This window comes from Ailuropoda melanoleuca, chromosome 15 (genome assembly GCF_002007445.2).
Source record: "Ailuropoda melanoleuca isolate Jingjing chromosome 15, ASM200744v2, whole genome shotgun sequence".
Taxonomy (NCBI): domain Eukaryota; kingdom Metazoa; phylum Chordata; class Mammalia; order Carnivora; family Ursidae; genus Ailuropoda; species Ailuropoda melanoleuca.
Window position 1 is genome coordinate 28,454,445 of NC_048232.1, and position 23,734 is coordinate 28,478,178.

General features: G+C 35.9%; 1 protein-coding gene across 2 annotated transcripts in view; it reads right to left on the reverse strand.

The window, feature by feature from the left end:
• Positions 1-22,078, reverse strand: part of EPC1 (enhancer of polycomb homolog 1) — a 92,630-nt gene extending 70,552 nt beyond the window's left edge. Inside the window, exon 1 of one of the 2 annotated variants that reach the window (XM_034644376.1) lies at positions 21,550-22,078. Coding sequence is in view for 1 of the 2 variants with exons in the window: in XM_011226497.3 (XP_011224799.1) it covers positions 21,550-21,552 (3 nt within the window). In the remaining variant the exon portion in view is untranslated. The remainder of the gene's footprint in view (positions 1-21,549) is intronic. The other variant, XM_011226497.3, reaches the window with a different exon arrangement.
• Positions 22,079-23,734: the final 1,656 nt, after the last annotated feature.

Below are 23,734 nucleotides of genomic sequence, written 5' to 3' on the forward strand. Positions count from 1 at the left end.
TTGCCTAAGACAAGCTCTTCACTCTGGCTCCTAAGTCTCATCACCATCTTTAGAAATCAGCATGTCTTTCCTGCCTCCAGATTTTCATTCATTCCTTTCTCTCTATTCTCCCCGTCCAGCTTCAGACTGACTACATTTCTAGCTACCGAAATGCCACCTCACAGAAATGTTTTGAAGATTCAATAAAACAATTGATGTAAATATTTAGAATGGTCTCTGACCCAGAATAAACCTTCAGTAGTTGTAAACTATTGTTATTATCCTTCAAAATCCAACTAAATATCATGTCCTCCATGAAATTTTGACTAATCTCTCTAGGTTCTAATTTCCTAATCTGAAGAGTGAGAGATTAGGTGAACTCAAAATAATTCTTCTTAAGCCTACACCATTTCTTCTCATCTCTAACTCCTGTTACATTTTCAATCAGTAAGTGATTTACTATGTGCCAGGCAATGCAGAAGTACATTTTAAATGCATGATCTCATTTAATTTTCATGAGAGTCCTATGAGATCTGTCCTAATGTTAGAGAGGTTGCAAGACCTGCCCGTGGTTACAAAGTTGGCGAGAGGCAATGGTGACATTGAAATCCCTAGTGTCTGATTCCAGAGTGAAGCACCCAGAACCAGATTATAAAGTGAAGTGAGGAGTGAGCTAGAAGTGAGGAAAGAGAGATGTTGAATATGGGCTACCCTTTCAAGAGGCTTGGCAATGAAGGGAGGAAAGGCAGAGACAAAGGGGGAGCTATTTGGGTCACAGATTTTGTTGTTTTTGAAGGTGGGAGAGATGTGGGCATGTTTGTACACTGAAAGCAAAGACTCATGTAAATGGATTAACTTTAGACCTGTCTTCCTCAGGCAGGAAGGAAGGAGGGCAAGAATGGATAGTGATCCAAAGAAGTTAAACTCTCTTTGATGGGACAATAAGATTTAAAAAATCATGATCCCAGTTTTGCTAGCAGGAGTCTAGATTCTTCATTCCTTCAAGGCTTCAACAAATATTGATTGTGTGTTTACTAAGAACTAGGTAAAGCAGTTTGTGCTGGAGAACAATGATAAATAAGACATGATCCCTATATAACCTCACAGAGCTAATAATGAAGTGATATATTGCCTTTACATTTAATTGGAAAAATATGAAATTAATTTCTTTAAAATGTGTGAATGGATAATGATCTCATCATGAGACAGTGATACAGTGCTATAATTGACAGCACTGTGCAAAAGCACTAAATACTGACTTAATACATTTTTACTTCAAGTTATCATTTTTCTTAACCTTTTTATTTTCATGATAAGCTATATAAAGAAATGGCATCAAAGAATTCTTCCAACATAACATTTAGGAAAATAAAAACTAGAAATACTTTCATGATGTGTTTCCCCCCTAGGAAATATTGGAAATTAAATATTGCAATATATTTAATAGGGTGTCAAAGAAACAATATCTGAACTAATTTTCTTTACAGAGTTGATTTATACATGGAATTCTGTATGCAATATTTAAGGTCTAGGTTTGATATAAAATATTCAGAATATATCCAGAAATAATTTATCTCTACCTTAAAAGAATAAAGGGCAGATTATTATTCTTAGCAAACTGTAGCAGGATGGACTCAAAGTTATTTCAGTTTACCTTCATCTCCAATACAAACTTTAACTGCAAAAGGAAAGAAAAAGAAAAAAAACACAAACAAATTGGGCCTGTTTGAGAGTGAATTAGAATATTTTTTAAAATTCACAAAATGGTGCCAACAGTATTGAAATTTAAAAATTAAAAAGATAATGAAATATAATACATAGATAATGAAACATAATACATCTTATTGTATAATATAAAATTCTAAATTTATAGAAAATCTACTTTTGAACACAGAAAGGATTTTGCCAAAATTTAGTCCATACCCCCGGAAACAAAAAAGGTGATTAGGTAAGTTTATCCATTTTTAGGACTTGGATTCCTTAATTCCCAGGTCCCATACATCATCTGATCTCCCCCTCCTCCAATCCTGGTAGGCAGTTGATGAGACCTGTATGGCATTATTTTAATGAGGATCCTACTAGACTCTGATGCAGTTGGATGCATAGGTGGGAGTCATAAGCAAGAAATCATTTGAAATTTGAACAATAACTATTACTTTAGAGGAATGTCATACATTCCAACAATTAATTTGCCAGGGGAATAAAAGTCTGAGAAAACAAGGAAAATTGAAGAACTAAACCATAAATATTAAAAAATATTTGGTAGTATTTATCTAAATTGAATTTTGTTAATTTACTACTAACCCATTTAATCCAATGACTGGCACTTACTGACAGAGTACTGTGTATAGCCCAGGTATTAGTTAGTCCAAGGTACAAAGAGAGTTGGGAGAGACCAGAGGAAAGGGCCAAGGGGAGGAGGAGGAAAAGGGAGAGAGAGGGAGGGAAAGGGAAGGTAGTAACCTTTAGGTGCCTTACAGTCTGAGCACATAAAATATGCTATACTTTTGGCACTAATTTTACTAAGCAACATATACAAATCACTATGGTATAAATGGTACATGGGGTGAAGAAATGAAACTTGGAGAAATAAGAGAAAAACTGTTAACGAAGTAGAATTTTATGTTGGAAGTTAATAAATCAAATTAGTGTGTGGTAGACAAAAAAAGATTGACAGGGAAGAGGGCTTTCAAGAGAGACTTTTGTGAGTTACAGGAAGTAAATCATTTTCCTTTTGAAACTTGGGGCACAGGATTATCTTCCCTATTACCTAATAAATTAGGATTGTTGAAATTTAAAGTTTTACTTTCATTCTATTCTTCTTTATGATACTGTGAGTAACCTTTGTGCCAATTACTTAGATAAGCACTCTAAATCCAGTTTCTCCTCTCTTCCAGAATAGGGAAGGGAAAGTGAATAATTTCAGCCCCAAGGAGTGAGATTATAGGTGTGAAGAATGATTGATGGAGTGAGAAGAGGAGGACATGGAGAATAAAGTCGGAGGAATACCAACATCTAGGAGAGGGACAAAAGCCAGGGAAAGAACAGAGGAGGGACAAGAGGCTGGGAGAAGCCAGATGAGGTCACTATTTCAAGGAGGGCCAAAAAGGTCAATAAGGGGGGCCAAAAAGACGGAGGTTGTCACTGGAGATCACAGCAAGTAGACTTCGAGAGGACGCCATGGGCGGAAAATACACTCTGGTGAGTGGAGACATGAATTGGAGGAGGCATTCGCTGAGTGGTGCCTGAAGCATGTTAATTAATCATTTACCAGGCAAGCCCAAGCCAAGTAAAATTTTGAAGTGATTTCCCAGTACTTTTCTGTGATACTTGTGTTGTTACTTGCCCACCCAAGTGAGAGCACCTCAAGGCCAAGAATCAGCTTAGCTTCAGGACATAGCCAGAGACAGAGTAGCTAACATCATCAGCACCTCCCATATTAGACGTATTAAAAGAGAATGCATTCCATTATTTCACAACAAAATCCTGGTTATAGGAGGAAGTAAAACATATCTACCATCTTTAAAGTTGCAGAAACTAGTAAACAAAAGTAAGCCAATTTATTTAAATGAGTTAGTGATAAGGATATACGTCATATCCAGATCTGAAGATTTCTTCTGAATTAAGTTTCCCAAACACTAGACTCAGCAGCCAAAAAACAACACAGGTGCACTGTGGTAGAACATGTACTTGGATATTAAATTTTGGGTTTAACTGATTTCTTTATAATCAAGTTAACATTTTGATGTTTTTGTGTCTTCCAGTCTTTCCTGGGTTTTCTTTTATTTTTCATTTGTTTATTTTGTAATATTGGAATAATCCTGAATATTGTTTTGTGGTCCTCGCTTCTAAATAAATCTGAGAATATTCTCACCTCATTAAATATTTATATAAGATTATTTTTTTAACAGATACTTATCCTATGTATATACCATGATTCACTTAAGCATGCCCTCTTCAGGGACGTTTATGGAATGTACTGACTTTTCTTTATTATAAAGAACACATATTGCCTTAATAGAACATTTAAAGTAAACAGTGGGTTTGAATTTTCATGGCTTAAGGCACAGAACAAATATCTGCTGTTCTTTGCTTATTTTTAATTTGTATTATTTATTCATTCATTCATTTATTTTGGTGGGCAGCAAAGCAAGGTTTATTGAGAGATAGCAAAAAGATAGTACAAAGCTCCAGAGGAGGGAGGGAACCCAAGAGGGTTGCCCTATTTTTTATTTTTTAAAGATTTATTTATTTGAGGGAGGGAGAGAGTGTGCGCTCATGTACACATGCACGCAAGCAGGGGGAGGGGCAGACAGAGAGGGAGAGGGTGAGAACGGAGCCCCACTCAGGGCTGGATCCCAGCACCCTCAGATCACGACCTGAGCTGAAATCAAAAGCAGGATGCTCAACTGACTGAGCGACCAGGCACCCCTGCCTTTCTTTAAATAACAATAGTGCCAAGTCTACACAAATGAAGGTTGACAATTTTACTGTCATTCTGAGTTGATGGCAAAATACAGGTCTTCAATATCTTAAATATCAATATTTAAGGTCTAAAATGTAAGTATTTCTTCCCAGATATTAGTTTAGCATTTTAAAAAAGTATGATCCATAAAACATTAATCCCAGAGGTTACATTCTGAGATGAGGTACATAAAAAGTTACATATAAAACCAGTAAGTTAGAAAAATACTGTCTACTATATCTTTCTTTTAAAAATATGTATGGGCTCACAAGGCATAGTATCAGGACAAGTCCTGACAGAAAAGTAATCTACTTACTAATGCTTATCACAGTATTTTTCAAATTTGTCTAACCTTGCAATCCCTTACTATGTACTATTAATTATTACCTTTAATTCTATAAAAGCACACTTTGGGAAATTCTAATCTAGGCAATACAAGGAAATGAAAGATTTTCTAATCAAGTTTTTCATTTAATTGCTTAAGAAGCCTGACATGTGAACTTTGGAAGAAGCATAAAGATCTTATAAATCCAAAGTACTCCTTATTACCAGTTAAGATTTTTATACTGTTAAACACAGTGCAAAATAAGACATTTAAGTGTAAAACTGAACAGAATTCTAACCAACACAGAATTAAGCAGATTGATAGCAATATATTTGGTATTAATACCAAATTCACGAAATTGTTTAGCTATGTTTCTTTCCAAAAGTTTCTCTATTAAGAAGAACATAGTGAACCACTTTGATTCAGATTCTTATTTTAACTTAAGCTCTTGGAGCTTCAGTTTCTCCATCCATAAAATAGGAATCAACAGAATCTATCATGCAGGTTGATACCTTGATTCAATAAAATCATTAATGCAAAGAGTTTATCATCAACCTGACACAAAAATAATGCTCAATAAACATGAACTATTTTTAAAGGACATTTTAATCCTATTTTATCCCACAGATCATTTTATTTTTCTGAGCCCCCCCCAACCATATATACAGTATAAAACAATATTAACTGTAAAGGCTTTCAAAACTCTTAGCTAAGGCAACAAAACAAAACCAGGCTAAAAATGTCCTCAAATGAAACCAAAGACTATATTTGAGTGTACATACATATACACAGACACACATATATAACTAATTTATACAAAACATTATACCCATCTTCTAGAATTTTTTTTTTTTTTGGTTTCTCTTTAGTAGCTTTGTAACATTCTTATGTTTAAATCCACAAGGAGCTCTGGTACGCGCCCCCCCCCCCCCCAGTTGCCAAATGATTCCTCAGGTGGCTGCCCAGGGACTGCTCAATCTCCAAATCTGGTCAAGCAAGCTCCCCAGGGGGTTGGGGCCTCTATGTACAGGCTGCTACTGTTTCCCTTAGGGTGAGTGCTTTGAGTAAGAACAGTCAAATGATAAGTAACATTCTGCATTCAAAGTAGAAACAAGGTGCAGTGAGAGGAACACTGGCTTTGAAGAGCCCAGTGCTCATCCGTATCTACCATTTACCAGCAGTACGACCCTACAAAAGTGATTTAATTTCTTTTTTTTTTTAAGATTTTATTTATTTATTTGACAGAGAGAGACAGCCAGCGAGAGAGGGAACACAAGCAGGAGGAGCGGGAGAGGAAGAAGCAGGCTTCCCAGCGGAGCAGGGAGCCCGATGTAGGGCTCGATCCCAGGACCCTGGGATTAAGCCCTGGGCCGAAGGCAGCCGCTTAACGACTGAGCCACCCAGGGGCCCCAAAAGCGATTTCATTTCTGAGCCTTAAGTATCTCATATACTTAGTCTAAAGAATACTTGTTTTCTTCTCTCTTACGCCACTCTGATGAACAAATGAGATAATATAGCGAAAAATCTTTTGACAGCTGCAAACACAAATACAAATATTAAGGAAGAATATATTATTTCAGTTTCACCACAGTGGTTAGGAAAGGCGTACGTATACATGCCCCAAAAGAACACACTGGAAGAGAAAATCTGTGACCTATCCAAATCACGCAGTTGATCACAGATTTCACTGCGAGACTAGAGTGCTTTCGACATTGCCGTAAATGGGAAATCTTTAACATGACACCGAGATTCACCCATTTTATTTATTTTTCAATAATCTTTTTTCACCCTTCTAATTTATCTGGCCATATTTTTTTCAATTATTCTAAAGAATGTCTAGCCCAAAATAGAAGTTTAAAAAATCTATCATAACTGAATTATTCTAAGATAAGACATGTACCTGTATTAGAACTTTTACAATTATAAATTTTTATAATTTTAATGTATTTTTCTGAAAATTGTCGCTTCCTCATCACCACCTTATTAAGAACAGAAAATCAATAAAAATGTGTTTTTTTCCTGAATTTCTCTGCTCTCTAATTTCCCTCATTTTAAAAGCAGCATTCCAGGTTTTTAGCAGATGACATGCTAAGAAAACAAATGGCTAAAACGTAGTGGTTAAAAACACTAGCTCCAGAGTAGAGTCAGACATGATTTGGGTTTTGTAGCTCTGTACACTTAAATAAAATGATTAACGTCTATGAATTGCAGTTTTTTCCTCTGTAGCATGGAGATAGTTCATACTTCCAAGTATTGTTTGGAATAGATAAAGAAACCAGGTAACCAAATTTACTGAGTTCTTACTTGTGCTGGGCACTTTACATATACTCTCTCGTTTAATCCCACAAATGTTATAAAATAGCTTCAGTGCCTGTCATTGTAGTAAGATTTCAGTAAGTATTCTTAGATAATACTATTTCACAAAAAAGCTGAGCATTTTTCTCAAAGAAAGATTAAGGAATATTTGTCAGTATAGGGTGGGAAGTTGGTTGCCCCTGAGTAGGCTAACCAGGTCCTAATTACCTTCACTTAAACATAAATGCTAAACGAGGTTTACACTAGCTGTTCAGTCCTTCTTTTCTTTGAACAGAAATACTCAAAACCCAAACCTTCAAAAGAAGGAAATGCTATGGGAATGAAGAAGTATTCCTTCTTCGACAATTTTTCAAACCCTTTCTTTTATCCTTCCATTCACAGAAATGCTAGCATGTACACATATAGGACACACACACACTTTATATCAGGCTTGTAGGCGACAGTATTGTGTGTGTCTCTTTAGTATTTAGTTCCAGTCTTCCATCTTAATAGAACTCCCTGCCTTTATTTTCTTGGGTTGTGCTTCTTCAAATAAACTTTCATGGTCTACCTGAAAAATCATAGTTCTTCAGGAGTAATTTTAACTATATTCTGTCTAATGGTCTTTCTTAAAATTCTATTTTGTTATTTCTCAGTAGGAATAAAAAACAAAAACAATTTTAAGTGTATGGAAAAGAGTAACTATAATAGTATTGCCTCCATCATGTGGGTTTTTAAGACTATTTTTAGAAAAAAAGGTTTTTAAAAACTTTCTTCAACTATTTTAAAGATTTCATTTTTTTATTTGAGAGAGAGTGAGAGTGAGAGCAGGAGCGAGGGGCGGAGGGAGAGGGAGAAGCAGACTCCTGTCTGGGCAGGGAACCTGATGTGGGGCTCGTTCCCAAGACCCTGGGATCATGATCTGAACTGAAAGCAGATGCTTAACCAACTGAGCCACCCAGGTGACCCAGGAAGGAAAGGTTTTTAAGCCATGTTATATTTTTATAATTGAATCATCAACGAATTAAAAAATAACACATGCTTGGCTATCTCACCAGTATCAAGTGGTTATTTATGAACATTTTATGTTAAAAGATAGAGGTTCCAATTCTGCTTCTACCACCAGCTAGCTGTATGATCTTATTTTTTCTTCAAAATCTTATTTATTTATTTGTCAGAGAGAGAGAAGGAGAGAGAGAACAGTCAGGGAGAGGAGCAGACTCCCAGCCAAGCAGGGAGCCCAATACGGCACTCGATCCAAGGACCCTGGGATCATGACTCATGCAGAAGGCAGACGCTCAACCCACTGAGCCACCCAGGCATATCTAGCTGTAGGATCTTGATCTTAATCCCTTGGCCTCAGTCTCCTCAACTTTGAAAAAAAGGACTAAGACTTAATGATCCCTCCCAACTTTTCCAACTGTCAAATTTTATGAATATCTCCCCTTTACTAATAGTTGGTAGGAAAAAAAAATGAGGATATACAAAAAATGTTTAAAAGTAAAAAGCTAAGAAAAGATAATTAAATTTGAGATGCATGGTTTCTATAGTAATAACACCTTTAGTGTTTCCTGGCTACATATTTACATATTAAAGAAAGCCCTATGAAGAGTGTTAGAGCAAATAGAGTCCTGGAAGCTATGCCCTAGGGAGAGTAATTTCACTGAGTCAGAGATACAATGCTCTTTTAGTTGGTAATTAGTAACACTTGATGCTTAAACAAAAGGGTCTTAGAGAATGCTTAGTAAAAGCAGGTTTGCCATAAATATGGTCAAATGTGATCTGAGAAATCCATGTAGCTTGTATCATTAACACTGGAAAATAAAGAGTCAGAATTAATATCAAAAGAAAGACAAACTTAAAAACAAAAGCTGAAGCAGAAATGATCAAAATAATAGATTCTGGTGATAAAAGATCTGCAATTAGCCTGAAATTCTCACTGGAAAAACACTGGGAATTTCTATGTAATAAATTCAGAAAATAACACAATGCTATTATCCAGGTACTGGGAAAAATACCAAATAGCAACAACCAGAACAGTAAGAGTAACAATTTAACCAGTTTAACAATTTGAAAAGGATGATGAAAGTATGAAGAGTACATTTAAATCTTACATCAAAAAACTAGACTGTGTTACGTATACTTTAATAAGTTTTCCTAATGTTTCATTTATTGGGCCCTGCCTCTGTGCAAGTATTGTATTATGAACCATGTGAGATACAAAAGAAAAAGATGTTATTTCACTTAATGAACTTTGTTCCTATAAAAACAAATGTGGCATGTCCTGTACATATATCCTGGTAATCCTGGTTTGAAAGGTAACATTTTAAATAATTTTTTTTATTTTTATATTTTCAGATTTACAAACGATGGAAATAAAATATACAGGAAATGCTCCATAAATTTACAAAGTCGTTTGTTTTCATTTCCTTTCACGATATTTAAGAACTAATTTTTAGGTAAACTTTTTTTTAGATTTATTTATTTTAGAGAGAGAGAGCGCGCACAAGCAGGAGGGGCAGAGGGAGAAGGAGAGAGAGAATCTTAAGCAGATTCTGTGCTGAGCATGGAGCCCAACACGGAGCTGGATACCACGGCCCTTAGATCACAAACTGAGCTCGAACCAAGAGTCAGGTGCTTAACTGACTGCACCACCCAGGAGCCCCTCAGGTAAACTACCTTAAACCAAAAGTTTGTTCATCATTTCAGATTTTCTTTAATGAAGGTGGAAATCGATATTCAACAATCATGGAATAGTCAGCCATCAATTTATGTGGCCGTTTAAAGTGATATGTGTAACATATTCTGTCAATATATGGAAAGAAGCATATACAGAAAGGTGAAATGAGGGAACAAAAAGCACGTGAAGGATGGTCCATGCAGGGATCACAACCTCCTAAACACGTGTGATGTCATTGAGAGAAATCATGAAGGAACAAAGAGAAAGTTTCTCTGTGTGTAGGATATGAGCGGTATTATACATCTTCCTCATACAATGAGAGAAAGAGCTATTTTCTGGTGGGTGTAATGTAGCATTCACGATGGCAAATTCCAGAGCTAAAAAAAAATTTACATGGAAATTTCTAATTTTCTACTCTTATATCATGAACCATCCAAACTTTTGAAAAGGTTAGTAAGAGGTAAATTTCACCAGAAAAATACAATGAAATTTAGTGTAGATAGTCTCGAATTTTAGATATATATAAAAAAATTCACTTGAAAGTCCAAAAATTTCATAAGCATAAAAAAATTTAAAATTCCATATACTTGGTATGTAAAATAGGATATGTAATAAAATTTCTATTCATTACTTAACTAAAATTTTATTTTCAAGTGTTTTCTCTCTTTTTTTTTTTACTAGTTTCTCTGAGAAGCACAGTATAGCTTAACAAGGATCCTTCAAAAAAAAAAGTAAAATCTTTAAGAGCCATAAAAGTTTTCCAAATGAAAAGCAATTGCTTTCCAATTGAAATTTAGACACTTTCAAATTTATATGAACTCTGAAAGGAAATAATACATAGACAATTGTTAATTTCTATGCTCTCAAACAGCAATGTCATTCTGTCATCAGACTGCTACTTTTCTTTTCTCTTTTAATTTCTATTCATTTTGGGGAACAGAATACTAAGTTATTATTAATATATGTAGCCTATATTATGTAAATTTATAGTTGTCAAGAAATATTGCAGAAGCAAAGCCCTATGCATTCTTTTAGGTGCCCTCATGCTGCCCCCTGCTGCCCAGTGTCCACACTTACTGAAAACTGTCCCAAACTTTTCAACCTTTGCTAGTTCTCTTTATTGTCCCCATCAAAAATTACCTGTCCAGAGAACCAGACCATTGAAGTTTTCCTCTACTAAGGCTAATGGGTAAATGGTAATGTAAGAAAGAACTAGTTTCCTCCTATTTATCTCATCACCATTTTTTTTTTTTTTTTTTTGCTAATTACAAGCACTTGAATTGGTTTTCTATCAGAAATGGCTGACATCCAGATTCCCTAGCTTGGGATTCCAAATCTTCCTGGTGTTGGTTCCAAGCTACCATCACAGGTCATCTCTCCCAGTCACTAACCCCCACACATTATAGCTAACTTTCTATCCACACGGGACTTCTAGCTGGTCTTTCCAAATGCCACGTGTTTTCTCTTCTTGCCTGTGCCCACACTGCTTTCTTTACCTGGAATGTCTTCTCTCAATTTCTACATATTGAAAGTCTATGGTGTCTTTTGAGGCTCTGGTCAAAACTATCTTCTCCATGAAGTTTAGCCCAATTCCCAACTGCTTCTCTTCTTTCTAATCTGTTAAGGCTCAAGACAGTGTTGTTGCTGTTGTTTTTAATACAGTAGACCTCAATAAAGATTTATTTGGTGAGTGAAGAGAAGGTAACAAAACCTTAATTGCCGGAAAGGCTATCTGACTTACTGACTTTTGAGAGTAGCTACAGAGGATGATGAGAGCCTCTCTGACAATACTGTGATATCCATATGCCTAAATGGACTGAACTTTATAATTCCCATCACACTGTGTAAAGCCTATTTTGATCCCTGAAATCAAGGGTATCTATGAAAAAAGGAACTTATGGCATATAATGAATGCTTATGACATATCAGGCACTATTCTTGGTGCTTTAAGTGCTTTCACTCATTGTAGTCTCACAATAGCCAGGTGTGGAGGGAATATTACCTTGTTTCATAGAAGAAGAAACTGAGGGTCTAAACAGTTACATAACTGGCCCAAGTTTACACATGTAGTGAAGGGCAGAGCTAGGAACTCCAACAGATCGGGCAAAGCTGTGTTCTCATAATGTCTTCAATAGAAATGTGTATGGGGAGGCTTCCAGTTAGCTATTTGAGGGGTAAAAAAACACAAACAAAAACAAACAAAACAAAACCCTGTCAACAGAATATGCTTGGAAATTGTGACCACATAGTCAGACAAAGCCGTGAGAGAGATTCAGTGTCAATTAAGTATCTGTTAGTATCTTCAAGAGTTGATTGTCCTACAAGACAGAATGTGAAGGATTCTGCCAAGTTCAAAGGTGCCTAGATTTGATATAAAGGACAGTTATATGTTCTAAAGGATTAAGAAATGCACAACCTAAATATTTGTTCATTGTTGTAGCCGTTTGTGGGTGTAAGAGCCAAAGATTCTAACCTGACTTGGAAAAAGGTAAAGATATGACTCGTTATCTTGGGCAAATAAGCTTACTTTTTTTTTTTTTTGATTCAATGAATATAAGTAAGGCTCAGAATGTTAAATCAGTGTCTCAGACAAGGTGTGTTCCAACCAAAACCTCTGCTCATCAAGGAACCACAATAAGTTGAGAAGGCAAGGCAGATAAAAACATTCACTTGGGGAGGCATCACCCAAAATTGTTTGGTAGGACATAACTGTTTTCTTAGTAGGTAAGAAGCTTTTAACTCCAGAAAGATTTTAGAATTTGTACAGAAGTTTTGTTTTGTTTTTGTTTTTTCTAAAGATTTTTTATTTATTTGACAGAGATAGAGACAGCCAGCGAGAGAGGGAACACAAGCAGGGGGAGTGGGAGAGGAAGAAGTAAGCTCATAGCAGAGGAGCCTGATGTGGGGCTCGATCCCACAACGCTGGGACCATGCCCTGATCCGAAGGCAGACGCTCAATGACTGCGCCACACAGGCGCCCCAGAAGTGTTTTTTAATGTAGGTAATTATTCTGTTTAAGAACACTTGACCTATTGGAGTAAGAGGTCAGCCTATTAGACTTTTAAGTACAATTCCCACAAAGTTATCTATAGTGTTGAAACATTAAAGAGAACTTAAGAATCACCACACTTAGAAGTTAAGTTTATTAGATATGTAAGACTTTCTTGATTTCTTGAAAGTACTTACTAGATACCAAAGGAGGCAGCTGTATGCAGTAAATTTATAAATGTGGTATAAAGGGGAATAAAAAATTGGAAGGTATTTAATCAAGTGACAGTATAAATAAGACCAAATTTTAAAGAACCATGATTTCTAAAATTTATAAGATTTACAGTGGTAAGATTTGTAAACTAAATTTAAAAACATAAGGAAGAGCTTCCTTGGATATTAACATTAATAAATTACAAACTACCTTTTAAAAACTCAAATTAACTTCAGAATAGTCGTTCAGTATGCAAGACTAACAATGACAATTGGGCTGTTTTTCTTCCAGCTAAAGTTGGTGTTCATTAGGCGGTCAACTTAAAGTTTCATCCCACAGAATTGGCCTGACTGTCCAGTTTTTCTTTATTTTGGTTTGAACCTTCCTCACTTTCTAGGAGATGTGATTATAGTTTCTGAAATACTGAGATGATAAGTAGCAGCACTAATCCATTGACCTCTTCAATTTTTGGTTTAGTGGTTCACTTCAACAGAGGAACTCAGCGATTTTCAACTGCAGCTGTATATTTGAATCCTATGAATAGCTTTTGGAAAATGCTTATGCCAAGATTTGATCCCAGACCAACTAGAATCTCTGGGCATTGTTTTTAAGTTTCTGGATAATGGTAACTGAAGGAAGAGTTGAGAAGCACTGGTGTAACAGTGTGAGCTTAGGAAGGTCTGGAGCGCCACGCTGTCCGATAGAACTTCCTGCAGTCATGGAAATTGCTATTGACTGAATGCTTATGTCCCCCCAGAATTCATATATTGAAATCCTGACCCCCAGTGTGATGGTATTTGGAGGTGGCCTTTGGGAGGTGATTAGGTCACGAGGGTAGAAACCTCAGGAATGGGATTAATGTCTCTGTAAAACAGACCCCAGAGAGGTCCCTCACCCCTTCTGCTGTGTGAGGACACAGCAAGAAGACGGCCATCTATGAACCAGGACACTATGACCCTCACCGGATAAAATCTGCCAGCACCTTGATCTTGGACTTCCAGCCTCTGTAACCATGAGTAATATTTGTTGTTTATAACCTACCCATGCTATGGCATTGTTATAACAGCCTGAACAGACTAAGACAGAAATGCTCCATAAATCTGTTGTCCAATATGGTAGCCATTAGCTAGGTGTAGCTCTTAAATTTTTAATTTTTTTAAAAGATTTTTTATTTATTTATTTGACAGAGATAGAGACAGCCAGCGAGAGAGGGAACACAAGCAGGGGGAGTGGGAGAGGAAGAAGCAGGCCCATAGTGGAGGAGCCTGATGTGGGGCTCGATCCAGTAACGCCGGGATCACGCCCTGAGCTGAAGGCAGACGCCCAACCGCTGTGCCACCCAGGCACCCCTTAAATTTTTAATTTTAATCCAAACTTGAATTTGCATAGCTACAGGAGGCTAGTGACTACTGTATTGGACAGCACAGTTTGGCAGGCTTAGGCCATTTAAAATGATCTGAGTTTATTATTATATAGATGCTGAATGACTCTTTTTGATACTGGACCACACCGGTCCACTCTTACTACTCTTTTCTCTTCGGGGTACTTCACGCTAGCTTCTTGACGAAGCCTCTAGTAGTATGAAAGGATAGCTCAAAGTTTATATAGGCTCTTGGGGCACCTGCATGACTTAGTCGTTAAGTGTCTGCCTTCAGCTCAGGGCGTGATCCCGGTGTTCTGGCTCCTCCGCCTGGAGCCTGGTTCTTCCTCTCTCATTCCCCCTGCTTGTGTTCCCTTTCTCACTGGCTGTCTCTACCTTTGTCAAATGAATAAATAAAATCTTTTTTAAAAAAAGTTTATACAGGCTCTGAGAATATTAGGACATTGAATTTGCTGATTGTTTTTTACTCATTTATGCTGGCAGTTTGTTTCTTGGACTTTATACTTTAATGAAAAATGAGCAGAGGCCTTCACAATTAAAAATTTCTTAATATCAAAACAGTGGAGCAATTAAACTCTTGGGAAAGGTCTTCTTCACTCCTTGGCATATGATAGTGTTTTTCAACTGGAGGTTGCGACCTTTGTTCTGGATGATGGAGAGTTTCCAGTGGACTGGGGCAGTGGCCTGAGTTTCAAAGCTAAATATAGGTTACTGGCATGGCAGCCTCTTCCTCAGTTTCATTGAAACCATGTCCTATTAATGAATGTGGGGCACTAGTGGCTGGGGGGTAACGTCTTGAGAAAAACCAGAAAAATGCCACAGATGCAGAAGTCTTTCTCAGATGTAACTTGCTACTGAACACAACAAAGTTCTATTTTTACCCACTTTAAAAAATAATTTGTAAACTGTGGATTGCTATTTTTTTTAAAAAAAAGGGTTAAAAATACACACATATATGATTCATTGGCAAATAAATCTGAAATGTGATATTCATGCTGAGGCATAAGAAGAATCCTCCTTCAGGTCATTGCTCAACTCTTGCCTTTTCAGTGAGGCTATCCTGACAACCCTATTCAATATTTCAATATATGTGTATTCATATATTTGCCAAATATTAAATGACAACCTTTTAAGTTCGGCATATTTCAAAGTCAAAATATTTATCATGGCAGGTACCATCTGATTCTCTGGAGCAGAGTCTCAAAGGGGACCAGCAACATCAACAGCATCTGAGCTTGCCAGAAAAACAGCCTCTCAGGCCCCACCCCGGACCAACTGAGCTAGGAACCCTAGATGTGCGGGCCAGCAATCTGTGTTTTAGGCGATTCTGGTGCACAATGACATTTGAGATACAGTGATCTAGAGTACACTGAATCCCCCAAACACATCCCAGAAGGGTAGACTTCCATACATCCCACACTTGGTTAAGATCAAAACATTTTGTACATAAAACTGAACTTGTACGTTGTGAAATAGACGCCAATATTCTATTTGGACCTAGTGTTATGAATCATGAATTTACCCAGTTCCACTAAGCCTCACCGAATCTCTAGTCTTTGATCTTTTTTTTTCCCCTATAAAAATCAAATTTCTGAAAGAATTTCATGAGATGTTCCTGAAGAGATTAGATGCAATACAAGTGGGCCTTCAGCAAATTCAACATACAAAAATTCAGATGTATACAACCGATAAGTTAGGAGGCCAATTACTGTTTTAATGAAAATATTAGATTTATAAAATGATTCACCAGAGGATTCATTTAAACAGTGACATCATACAGTGCATTTAAAATATGTCCATTTACAGAAACTAAATTTTACAAATGTCTAATGTGATAGTATAGAAGTGCAAGTAAGTATACAGCTTCTGATTTCAAACGTCCCAGGTTCAAACTCCAGCTTTTTCATTTATTGGGTAACCTGGGTCAAACCATTCTAAGCCTCAGTTTCCTTGTCTGTAAAATGGGTATAATAATTGTCTTATCTCCAAAGTTTGTGTGAGAATTTAAGGATATAATAAAGGTAGCATTTAGCTAGAAGCTAGAACATGGTAAGCTCTGATTAAATGTTTGTTTTTAGTTTAGTTTTGTTTTTAGTAGCTGCCTTCGTGTCCAGTCTGGTCTCTCTGTAAACAGTATTTATGCTTTATTACTCAAGAATGTTCATACAAAGCAGTTAAAGTTCATACAAAGCAAACAGAAGCTAACCATATTGAACATTAGATACTGAGCAGGTACTCACCTTTCCAAGAGCTCTTCCCTAGCCAAATTAATCATGGGAATTTTAACCTCCTTGTCCATGACTGGTTAAGGTATGAGCATGTCCTATAAACCTAGTCAATGAGCTATAAGAAGCAGTGTTCTGTGGGCCATTGGGAAAGAATTTCTTCCCTTACAAAAGGATGCATTAAGAGAAACTCTCTCCCTTTGGAAATTATAATATCAAGCTATGATGCCTGGAGTTGCAGCAGCCACATTGTGACTATGAGGAAAGACAATGCTGACATTGCGGCAATGTGAAAGAATGGAACCTGCTAAGGAACTTGGTAACACTGTTGAGCTACTGAACCAAACCTATAACTGGCTTGCTTCCTGTTACTGATTTAGCTGAAATAATACATGTCCATATTTTTTTATGCCACTATCAGTAAAGTTCTATGTTAGTACCAAAGGAAACTAAATGACATAATACATCTCTAGTTAGATGTATAGCTAGCATGGATTAATTGGCTCTATGACAAAATGATGTAATGACTTTATTCTTGAGGTCATCTTAAACCACACATAGAGAATCCTTAATGAAGAGATCCTTCTCCAAATCATCTGCATATAACAGCTGTCTTACTTTCCTGCTCCATATCTTATGTGCTTAACTAATGAACTAGTAGCTAACTGCATAATTATGTTATATATATATAAAAATGAAAATATTTGTTTTTATTTAAAAAATTTGGCATATCTATCATAAAAAATATTACAGCAGATTTTAAAATAAAAACAAATATTTTAATTTTGATATAATCCTTTAACATTGTAATCATATTTTCCTGCTTCATTTCACAATTTATATTTACATTGACAGTTTTTTCATGACAAAGTGAACACAATGTACAAAATGAAGTTCTACCACATTCAAAAGTTTTCATCAAATGGACCTTACAAGGACACACCCCAAATTCCTACTAACAGAGTGACCTTCTCCATCTCTCTTCACAAGCAAACAAGTTTATGTTTTATTTCTCATTTTGCAACAGAACTTTGTATTAATCAACTGTCTATTTACATAGCATCTATTTGGGCTATATCTAAAATCTGAGGGCTATTTCCCCCTCAATGTGTGAATATTTGGTGCCCAAATAATGGTCCTTCAATAGAAGGACACTTGTTAAATCATGTGATTGTATTTAAATTAAATTAATTTTTTTTTTTACTCCAGAAATCTCATTTGGTCTTTATTTCCAAATGGGAGCCCCCCCATATCTAACACCTTAGATTAGAACTCGAACCTTCTTGGACAATAAACTCCATGAAAGCAGGGATGCTTGGCTCGTCTTAATATTATACCCCAGCACCTTAGCAGAGTAGCAAATAATATGTAGGAAAATCTAAAATAAAGAAATCTCCAAATAAAAATAAATGTTAAACAAATAAAGTAGAAAGTAAAACCCTTTCATCCTTTTCATAAAGAAATAATTTCTTTGCTTTATTTTCTCTTTAGAATCTCCATTTAAGAATCTTTTTAGAAATATAAAAAAAAAAGTTATACTGTAAATACCTATTTTGTCTATTACTTTCCCCTTCTCTTTCCTCACACAACCATGCTGAGGCCAGTAGTGAATCTGTATGGTCTTGTGGAAAGTAATGATATGTCCAAGAAACAGCAGAGGTAAATATGCACAAGAAGTGGGTGGAATTTGAAACGTACAATTTCAGGTCTGTATTGAACTTGGTTTTCTGGGGACAAAATTTTTAGCTATTTTTCTTCTTCTAAAGAAGTTCATTCCAAGGTATATTAGATTGGTCTTGGCTAATATTTTTAGTATTTATGTTAGGTCATTTTAATATCTCTTCCCTTTGTCATCTCATCTTTCCTAATAGGTTTGGCTAACGTAAAAATTTTCTCAATTTTTAGCAATACTAATGAGTACAAATTAATAAATTAGGAAATTGTATTGGTTCCTTACATTAAGTCTTAATAAAATTTTCATCTTATTTCTGTTATTGACCAAACTCCATAATATCAAGTTCATTTTTCTGAGGTTTATTGTTAGAATTTGATTTATAGATTCTCCATATCTTTGGTATCATTTGTTTATTTTTTCTGCAACCTGTTTTTGGCTATTTCACTACTCATTGACCCCTCCCTTCCACCAGAGGGATGGGCAGGTTAAAAAAATGTGATATGACATTTTAATGTAGTCAATTTTGCTACTTGCTACTATCTCTGATAAAATGGTGTGCAAGAAATAAAGAAATGTGTAATTATTAACTAAGATGATATTTCAGGATTTTTTTAATATAATTTTTTTATTGTTCATGATCTAGCAACTGTTACTATGGAAAACTGAGTTCTCTCTACATTTAATAAATAAAGATTTTTTTTCATGATAAAAAACATAGTTTATAATAATTCTAATCTAAATCACACCAAACTTATGAACTAACGCCCACAAAAATATTGTCAGCTAAAAAAAGAATTAATGTCCAAAGAATCCAGAGCTAAAATGAAGCACAAGGTGGATTTAAAAATGGAGAATAATATAAAATAATAAATTGTTTTTGCCTTATAGATTTAAACCTCCTTACCTACCTAGTGATGTAAGAGGCACATATAAAAGAATATCTTTAACATAAATATATATGGATGATTTTAAAAAGTGAAGATTTAACTATAATGGTTACTTCATAATCAATGATGTAATAGTCAATGATGTAGGAGAACAAAGAGCATTGCATAGCTACATATGGACCTCATAGCATCAGTTTGTTTTTAAAAGGGGGGCTACAATATATAAACATTTTTAGTTTTTACAAATTAAAATAAAATATATCACCAGCTGAATAACAGAATATTTTACCAACAAACATATTGGGAAGTATATTTTATTCAGTAGATCAACTTCAGAGAACTAAACTCTCCAGAATAACCAGAGGGTTAGATAGTATATTTACACCTGCTGTATTTCATTCTATAAATAATCCATAATGTCAGAACTAGTCTTGATGGGGGCATTTAAATTTTATAAAGAGATGAAATGTTACAGTGGACATTTTCAAATTTTTATAGCATAGTATAAATAAAATATGGACATGATACATAATTATTTTTGAAGTTCAAGAAAAGAGTCCTATACAAATAAATTATAGGGACACAAAAATAAGAAATACTATTCTTGGTTATTTTCACACATTATTTTTACTTCAGAATTGTAAATGATTAGGGAAATAAGCATTTACCTATTTCAAAGTGAATAAAAACAATAACTCAAGAAATTTTCACTCTCTCAAGAAATTATTCAATCATATGGTAAGGTGGTCTAGGATACTATTTCAGTTGTTTTTATTTTATTTGGCAAAATAATCTGTTTTTCGGTACAATTATTGATTCCTCCCACTTTCTTTTTGAACGAAGGATATACTTACTATCTTCATAAACAACTAAAATGTTCACAGAGACGGGTATAACCTATGTCATATCGTAATATACATTTTGTTCTTGGGAGGCTTTGGGCCTAAACCCCATATTCTCTGATCAGATAACTCTCAGTAAGAACAAAGATGAAAAACATTTACTTGCATTTAGATACACGAATACCAGTATTTTTAAAGTTAGAAGCAGTTGTGTACATATTCTCAAAAAATTATCTGATTCCAAAATATTTGCTCTTTTCAAAACAAGGAGATACATAAACTCAACTGAAGTATCATTTCAAAATAAATAATAATGTAGGCATTATTACATGTCAAACGACTAGAAAATTCCCTGGAGAAACTTAGAATAGTTATCTAAGAAATCACTAGGTTCAAAATGAAATTCAACTTTTACAATGTTGAGTGAGCTAAAACTCAAACATTTTGTTACATTGAAAAAACATTAACAGATATGGTATTGCAATATAAAGAAAATGCAAAATGTTACCAAGGCAAGAGAAGGTAAACCAACAGCTTATTATTGAAAAATTCTGATCTAGAGATAATCAGATCAGATAAAACACAACTGCAAACTGCATGCTTGTCCCTGATGCTCCCTGGACGGGTTGTGACGACATGTCTGCTCTCACCCACAGTTCACAGTTCACAACAAACATTTAAATAATTCAACTGAATAATTCCTCTGACCAAATTGAACTTTCTTTAAGGAAATAAAGGGATAAGATAATAGATCAAATCTTGCCCCACCTCTTTTTTTTCCTCCTTTTTTCTTTTAGTGAAACTGACATAAATTGTTGAGGAGCACTACAGCGCCACCAACACAGATCAATGCAAAACAAAAAAGATCTCCCACCGTGTGCAAAAAGAAAAAAAATTAGAAAAATGCCAAAAATTACAAAATGTCTTCCAAATGTAGCTTTTTGGAGAAAATCAAGCTAGATCTGCAAAGATCATCTAATGAAGAGCTTCAAAGAATTAATATCAGGGAATACAAGTTTAGATCTGATCCCCAAATAAAAGATCCACTATTTAGTAACAGCCATAACTTAATATAAACCCGGTTATGTCAATCTCCACCTTCATTATACCAAGGGCAGCTTTTCTGTAGTTTGTATCCAAGTAATCCATCAAGAAAACCACAATAGGCCTATTAAAAAAAAGAAAAAAAGAAAAGAAACAAAACTACATCCACAGTTTGCCTGCTGATAATTTAGTCCTGGACAAATTAGGTAATACATAATTCTTATAAAGAGTATATGCACATATTTGGCATTACCAACACTGCTGGCACAAAACAAGTCCATCTTGAAATAGCTGAGTTCCCCTGTAGTTCACAGTAATTGAAGTATAATTTATATCACAAATATTTAGCTTTAATAATGAAAAAAAAACTATGTTTGTTTTTTCTTTTAGTAAAAATTTACCAGACAAGATTAGGTGGAATATGCAGAGACCAAAGCTGAAGAAAAATACAAAGATTGGTTTTGTTAGAAGAAACACAATGAAAATCCTCTTTATCTGGTGGCTCCTCGGAAGATTTAATGACATAAATGTTTAAAATTACAAACTTACCATTAGTGCAGGCAAAGAAGAAGCCAGTTCTTGAAAAATAATTGTAACAATATAGGCTGGATACTTGTGTCCCTAGAAACAACAGCCTCCGGGCAACATATGGATCTCCAAACATCTTCAAAATATTTGGTAAATAAAAAGTAATACTTTCTTCCATGATGGGTGGCTGAACGGGGTAGCTTCCCCCAGGATCTGTGGGCGTTTGGAAAAAATCGGAGAAATATCCAGGAAGATTAAAAGCAGAGGAGGCAGCGGCAGCCAGAAGACTCTGGGGTTAACAACTTTGCGATGGCAAGCAGGCGCGCTCTGATTGGCTGGGAGGGCAGTGTCCCTACAGTCTGCACTATCCCCCGCGCCCCCGCCCCCTGCAGCTCGGAAAAAAATGCAGTGTGTGTGCCATTTTACACTGGGCTTTTAAAAGCACAGCCACCCAACGACGAAAGTCGAAGCTCGCTATTAAGTGACACTGCAAAACAATAGCACCCACGACTGCCTGCGAGCTTGGGAAAATGCCCTCTCAACGGCTCGGGGAACACGGTCCGCTCCTGTCGCTGGGTTTTTTTACGGACTAGAACGCTTTTCTTAAGCAAATTGCTGATCGCTTCGCGAACGTCGACGTGTAATTGGGATGCAAATACGGCCATTTGAAAACTACGGCCCTCCGAGCGTTTCGGATTTGACATCCTTAGATGCCCAGAGAAGGCGGTCGTCCATGAGCCAAATGCACGACTCCGTAGCTGAGAGAGCTTCAATTCCTTGTAAAAACAGAATTCGTTAGCCGCAATAACTGCCATTTGTGCAAAGAATGAAAATAAAAGGGTGTTAGTGGTTAAATTTTAAAACAATAGGCATACTTTTTCTTTTTTTCCTCCTTAAAAATTCTGTTTCGAAAACCTTTCCTGGCTCACAGAATTCGACCGCTCTGCCTTACAAACAAAATGGCTGTGGTACTGAGTTTTTTTGGATCCTCCCACTGTGCCTCCTCTTGGCCTCCAGGAAGTGGTAAAAATCCAAAATAAATACAGTACGAAAAGTACATTGTCCAGTCTGAACTCGGGTGAAACCTTTCGTAAGGGGGGTCTCAGAAATGTGCTGCTTTTATGAGGTTTTTTTTGTAATTGTTTTGAAAAGATCATCAATCACTAGGATTTACTTGACTGTAATTTGAACTTCCTGCTTTACATATTTATAAGGTCTTTCACCTATCTTGGCAGGCTTTCAAATTAAGTGGGCTGGGAAATTTGATGCTCTGTTTCTAGTTGTGAGCTGAGTCAGGTATTGGGTGGTTGCAACTGGGGTTTTAAATAAAAATGAAGTCTGAGACTTTAAAAAAATTGCAATACTAAATGAATGTGACACGACGATTGCAAATGTAAAGTCAAAAAGTCAGCAAATATCAAAATGTGTCAAATACTGCATCTATGTGTTAATTGAACATGCTCAGGATAAAATTCTTGGCCAGCTAAATTTCTAATGAGCCAAGGAGAGAACAAGGTTTAAAGGAATTGGATGAAGACAGAGGTGGGGAATTGCCTACCTTCTTTAGGATCCCTTCCCCAGCCTCCCGCCCCCAATTTGTGAGGCCGGCGTCCCTATCCCTGCCTGGGATTTAGTAGTTAACGTCCTTAAGGAGCTATAGCTAGGGTGACTATACAATTTGCCATCTTAACTAGGACACTTGACAGTGAAAGGGGGCATATTATTAATTCTTTGACAACTGGAATAAACAGAGATTGTCCACGGTAAACCAGGAGGTAGGGCTCACCATGTCTTCAGAGAGACCTTTTATAACTTTTGCCAGACAAGGCACCTGCAGGCATGGGCTGTAGGCCAATTTAGACAGAACCTGAGCTAGACCCCTTCTCTGTCCCTGCTCTCATGTCAACTGAAGGAGATGACAAAAGACTTGGATTCAAATATATTTAATGAACAACCATGGTAAAGAGAATATCTTAATACCCATTTTATTTTGTAATCTCATCAGTAGTGACCCGATGAGAATGAAATTCAGTGATATTTGATTATAATCAGGAAAACATCCTTAAGAAGTCATCTAATGAGGACAGTAGACAAAAATTCTTGAGTAATTTTTAAGCAGCTTTCCTTCCAATAGAAAAAATGTGTTATAGTCCAGTTTCACTATGTCCTTTTGTCTTTCCATCACCCTAGCCCTGTTCTTTTCTCT